This window comes from Saccostrea echinata, unplaced genomic scaffold (assembly GCF_033153115.1).
Source record: "Saccostrea echinata isolate AGI-Se365-2 ecotype Australia unplaced genomic scaffold, CSIRO_AGI_Sech_v1 ptg000040l, whole genome shotgun sequence".
Lineage (NCBI taxonomy): Eukaryota > Metazoa > Mollusca > Bivalvia > Ostreida > Ostreidae > Saccostrea > Saccostrea echinata.
Genome location: NW_026889789.1, coordinates 6,886,501 through 6,892,500, shown reverse-complemented (window position 1 = coordinate 6,892,500; position 6,000 = coordinate 6,886,501). Strand labels below are relative to the sequence as shown.

The 6,000-nt window shown below is 34.8% G+C and overlaps 1 protein-coding gene across 5 annotated transcripts in view; it reads right to left on the bottom strand.

Moving 5' to 3' along the window:
- Window positions 1–3,451: 3,451 nt before the first annotated feature.
- The window catches only part of LOC133200593 (uncharacterized), an 89,426-nt gene continuing 86,877 nt past the window's right edge, over window positions 3,452–6,000 (bottom strand). For all 5 annotated transcript variants that reach the window (XM_061336381.1, XM_061336380.1, XM_061336382.1 and 2 more), the window contains 4 exons: window positions 5,401–5,529; window positions 4,924–5,133; window positions 4,403–4,567; window positions 3,452–4,154 (listed from right to left, as the gene is read on the bottom strand). In XM_061336381.1, coding sequence (XP_061192365.1) covers window positions 3,843–4,154; window positions 4,403–4,567; window positions 4,924–5,133; window positions 5,401–5,529 — 816 coding nt within the window. In that variant the 3' untranslated portion in view covers window positions 3,452–3,842. The remainder of the gene's footprint in view (window positions 4,155–4,402; window positions 4,568–4,923; window positions 5,134–5,400; window positions 5,530–6,000) is intronic.

Genomic DNA, 6,000 nt, shown 5'->3' with positions numbered 1-6,000 from the left:
ATCACAAGACCTTTCATTTGATATCAAGAAAAAGGGGCTGACCCCTCAAATTAGGGGCTCAGAGGGGCCAAAAGTCTTTCATCTTTAACTCTTTAACGATCACTAATTTGTTGTACATTACTGAAGCAAACATGCTATCTTAACGATTTACAACAATTTATGATAAGATACTGATCATACGTTACGTAACAAGGGGTCAAAAGGGGCCAGAATGCTGAATCTTTGACGCTTTATATCTCTTAAAGGGGGAATATTTTGATAAGCAATACAGACCAAAGATAGTCAGAATTATGTTCTTAACAATATGCACCTTTTCAATTTTTGTCAAACGGCCCCAATAAGGACTTGGAGGGGCAGCCCCTAAATATTTCAATTCAGCATATCTCCACAACGAAAAGAAATATCTGAATAATTGTTGAACAAAAATTCTTCAAAATCACAAGACCTTTTATTTGATATGAAGAAAAAGGGGCTGACTCCTCAAATTAGGGGCCCAGAGGGGCCAAAAGTCTTTCATCTATAACTCTTTAACGATCAATAATTTGTAATACATTACTGAAGCAAACATGCTTATCTTAACGATTTACAACAATATATGATAAGATTCTGATCATATGTTACGCATAAGGGGTCACAAGGGGCCAGAATGCTACATCTTTGACGCTTTATATCTCGATAAGGTGGAATATTTTGATAAGCAATATTAAACAAAAGATGGTCAGAATAATGTTCTAAACAATATGCACCCTTTCAATTTTTGTCAAACGGCCCCATTTAGGACTTTTAGGGATGGCCCTTAAATATTTCCATTCAGCATATCTCCTCAACGAAAAGAAATCTCTGAATAGTTGTTGAACAAAAAGTCTTCAAAATCACAAGACCTTTCATTTGATATCAAGAAAAAGGGGCTGACCCCTCAAATTAGGGGCTGTGAGGGGCCAGAAGCCTGTCATCTATAGCTCTTTGATAATTTTATATAAATCAAAAGAATGACATCTATTTAGGGAAGTCTATATATTATTATCTTTTAACAAAGATCATAGTCAAAATCATATCTCATCTTATCGAAAAATCGGACGGAAGACCTACTCGTTGCTCGCAACGAGATCTCATCTAGTTATTATTATTTTTCTTCCTGGGTACTTTTTTGTCCGTGAGTGATCTCCGAAACTATACATCCGATTGAGTTGAAACCTTTTTAGGGTTAATAGGAATGTTATGTAGATTTGCGGAACGAAGGTCATTTTGCGCGCACGTGCATGCACGTGCGTGCGCGTGCAATGAGTAAAATGACCAATATACTTGATATAGCCATAACTTTCATATCTTTCGATGAAATACTTTGATACTCAGAATATAAGGATATATTAATAGTGTAGACAAGATGACATGGTCAGAATGCACATGCATGCACGAGTGCGCATGCGCACTGATTGAAATAACCAATACAATTGATATAGACTTTACTTGTACATTTTTTGATGAATTGCTTTGACACTCAGAATATAAATATATATTAGAAGTGTAGACAAGAAGACTTGATCAGCGCACACATGCATGCACGTGCATGCACGTGCGTGCGCGTGAAATGAGTAAAATGACACATATACTTGATATAGCCATAACTTTCATATCTTTTGATGAAATGCTTTGATACTCAGGATATCAGGATATATTAATAGTGTAGACAAGATGACATGGTCAGAATGCACATTCATGCACGTGTGCGCATGCGCAATGATTACAATAACCTATACAAATGATATAGACTTAACTTGTATATTTTTTGATGAATTGCTTTGAAACTCAGAATATAAATATATATTAGAAGTATAGACAAGATGACATAATCAGCGCTCACATGCATGCATTTGCATGCACGTGCGTGTGCGTGCAATGAGTAAAATGACCAATATACTTGATATAGCCAGAACTTTTACATTTTTTGATGTAATGCTTTGATACTCAGAGTATATAGACATATTATAAATGAAGACAAGATGACATTGTCAACAAGCATCTGCATGCACGTGCGCGCGCATGCAATGCTAAAATGACCAATATACTTGATATAGCTGTAACTTTTATACTTTTTGATGAAATGATTTGATACCCGAAATATGTAGATATATTAATAGTGTTGACAAGATGACACGATCATCATGGACATGCATGCACGTGCGCGCGCGTGCAATGCATAAAATGACAGATATACTTAATATAGCCGATTTTTTTTTTATCTTTTAATGAAATTTGAATATAAAGATGTATTAAAAGTGTAGACAAGTTGACATGGTCATTTTGTACATGCATGCCCGTGCGCGCGCGTGTAATGCGTAAAAAAAACCCAATATACTTGATTGCCTTATTTAATGAAGCTTACAGGGAATAAGACACTAAAAGGAAGTTGGGGAGCGTTTGGGGAACATCTGTAACGGTCCCCGTTACAATTAATACTAGTTCAATTTTACCTTGAAGTTCTTAATTATTTAACAGAGTTTATGAATATATATTATTCTACAGGGTTTTCTTATCTCTACGTGTTGATCTATATATTTTAGAGTAATATTTATATAGTATATATATATATACTGTACATCTAAATCTGCTCTTCTGGTTTACTTCCAATCATGTACATTGTCATATATTTGTACTTGTTATGTAATGTACAACATTGTTCTCTACATTTATGAAAATAAAGTATTGTCATAACATGATCATGATGTGAATCTTTAAAAGTTTTATGATGCTGGTATTACATGTAATAAACACTACATGTATATTATACGTTAAACATATATGGTTGTATTTAATTAATTTAAGTTACAGTGTAGCCCTGTTGGATTTTTTGGTTGCGGAATCAGAATAGAACATTGTGTGTTGACATGGTATGTAGATATCAATTTATAACTTGCTACAGAGGTTGTGGATGACCAGAAGCTATAAAACCTACTCACTTGAGGATCAAAAGTTCAAGGTGATTGTTAGGGTATCTTCTTATCAATTTTCTCAAAAATGTATGTAGAGTATTTAACAATTTGACTCAGTCTAATAGTTACAAAAATGCTACAGATGTTCCATACGAAAAAAAAATATTAAAAAAAAAATGTTTGTTCATTTCAAATGTTCAACTATAAACAGTATCAATTCATAGTACATGCTACAGTTGCAAGATGGCCAATGTAAGAATAGTTAAAAATAATAATTTATACAGAGTCTGAAGGTCAAAGACAAATACGTGTTGATGATAAAATTTGAATTATATCCTGAGTTGCAATGAGATCAGTGTAGGAATATCGATTCCAGGGTCAGAAGGTCAAAGATACATCTGTGTTTACCCCCTATGGAAGCTAGTAACTACAAAATGAAGCCATTTAACAATGTGAATAATTCACATTTCAGAGTTGCATATTAACACAATGACAAAAACATTACAACATTCAAATTTAATCAAACTCAGCAGTATGCAATATTTTGACACATATGCATGAAAAGTCTTTAAAATAGAGCAAATATATATATTTTAAAATAAAAACAATATCAACAAGAGTATAAACAAATACTTAATGCATCACTGTCAGAGAAACACAACCATAATAATTTAAAATATACTCTGTACACAACCATTGTAATCACAGATTAAATGTGATAAGGACGGACTATAATATTTGCATTCAGCATATAAACAATTGGCTATGTAATGCAATATTGCCATACATTGACATTCTTTATAATATAAAACACAAATACAGAAAAATTGTCAGATCTTTTTCAAGAAATCACTCCTAAAAGTCATTATTTTTTTTTTCAATACAAGGTAGAGTCTTTGGCAGTTTCTTTATTTAATAAGGCCAGATAGTGGCTGTGAGCCCACGCAGAGCCCATCTCATGGGGGGAATTCCCTCCTTCTTGATGTCAATTTCCATGATGGGGTCACGTGGTGCTATTCTGGATGGATAGAGTGGACACTGGAAAGATGGTTCCTGTAGGGCAGGTTTCTCGTTAATCGGGTAGCACTGTAGATGTAGGACAGGAAGTGGGGCATAACCCTGTCTGGAGGCCTGGTCCTGGAATTCATTGGTCGTCTTCTCAATGGAACATCCCCAGAGGTGGATACCATGGATGTACACACCCTCTGGTGGAGGCTGAAGTAACTACAGAAGGACACAGAATTTCTAAGTCAGAATGTCTTTATCTAAATTTTTTGTGTATACAGAGAAAATTCTGCTGAATATCAAAAATCAGCTTCTTTTATCAATGCAATATAAATCAACATCTTAATCTGCAGCACAAAGCAGGTTTCTACTGTAACATTAAGAAATTTTTAAAAAAGATAATCATTTTCATCTGATAAAATGAAATTTCCCTATTTTTACCTAATTAAATAAAATAATATTCTTACATGTCCAAAATCTCTGAATGTTGTGTCAGTCTGGAAGGTAAATTGTTCGAAATTGCCCGACCTATCCCCACAGTAACTCTTGATGGCTTCCTGTTTCAGTAAGGCAAGGAGTCCTCTAGGATTGAAGAATGCTCCTAACCAATAGGCTGGCATGGCCTTTCTTCCCTGTAACATGCAGAAAAAACATCCTGATATTCAAGACATGCAGAATAAAAAAAATCTAATAATAAGGTATTCTTGTGTACTTTGGCGACCTGGCATAGGCAAAACCAGAAGTGGAGAACTTTATTTATATCTATCACAATGTTTCTCTGTACTGCTTACGTATTTTGAATAAGATAAAAATTGAGAATTACAAAAATAAACCCTTTCAAACTTGAAATTTGCAGTAGAGAATGAAAATAGTGTCAATTGATTCTAATTCTGAAAAAAAAAAACCTGAATTCTGAGAAGGACCCCCCCCCCCCCCCCTATCCTTCCACACTTACAAGAATTGAAAGTACTTAATACACAATACACACCATGCTGAGGATCTTCTCAAAGTGTTTCCAGCGGTCCTCCAGATCACGGAGCCACTGAGCTGCATTGTAGGTGTAGGGTGGGGCGGTGGTGCCCGTCATCTTACACCAGATCCTGGGAATCCGTAAGTGGTACAGATCATCGGCGGCAGACAGGTAGTGGTCACTCAGCTGGTCACCCATCACATTGTTCTCACAAGCATTCCTTATCAACTGTTATCAACATAACATAATTCACATATTTAAAAATATTTTTAAAGAATTTTTAAATGTGTGAGGTTGTTTAGAAAACTCAATAATTGTAAACAATGGGATATAGTAAACTACTTCAAACAAATTAGGACTTTAAACATCATAAATTCTGTATATCTTTAAAGACAATGTCAGAGTAAAGCTAAGAATGCTGAGGAACATAATCAATTTTACATTATCTGAACTCAAAGTACATTAAATTGGTCCAAATAATAAATGAAAACTTACAGTAAGTGTATGTCGGACTTCTGTCAACAGTTGGTGTAGAATCTCACACTCTTTCATTATGAAGTCATTGAAGATAGGATAGTCTCCAGGTAGTTTACGGATTTTCTCCACAACAAACTCACGGAATGACTGAAATGATTCAAGTTATGTTTTACTTACAAATGCAGTTCTATTCACTTCTCAAATTACACACAAAATACTTTACGAACAACTTTCAACCTGTTAATGCCTTTGACCCTAACATTTAACCCTTAATAACAATTGCCCCCCCCCTTTCCCACCTATTCATGACCATTTAGGATTTTTTTAGCAAGACATGGCTAACAAGAAGTCTGTGGCCAATGCTCACTAATAATACCCCCCTCTGATGTGAATATACAAGTTCAGTTATGGACAGACAGAGTGATAATCAGGAAGTGGACATTGGATCTTTACAAAAATGAATCCAAACATATGGCATCCTTAAACAAAGGGTGTGCTAAAATTTCAAGCATCTGTGATGAGTAGTTGTTGAGAAAACTGCGACCAAAATTTGTTATCTATGGTACGGACAGATGCACGGATAAACAGGAAGTTGACATCGGATCCGTACAAAAATGA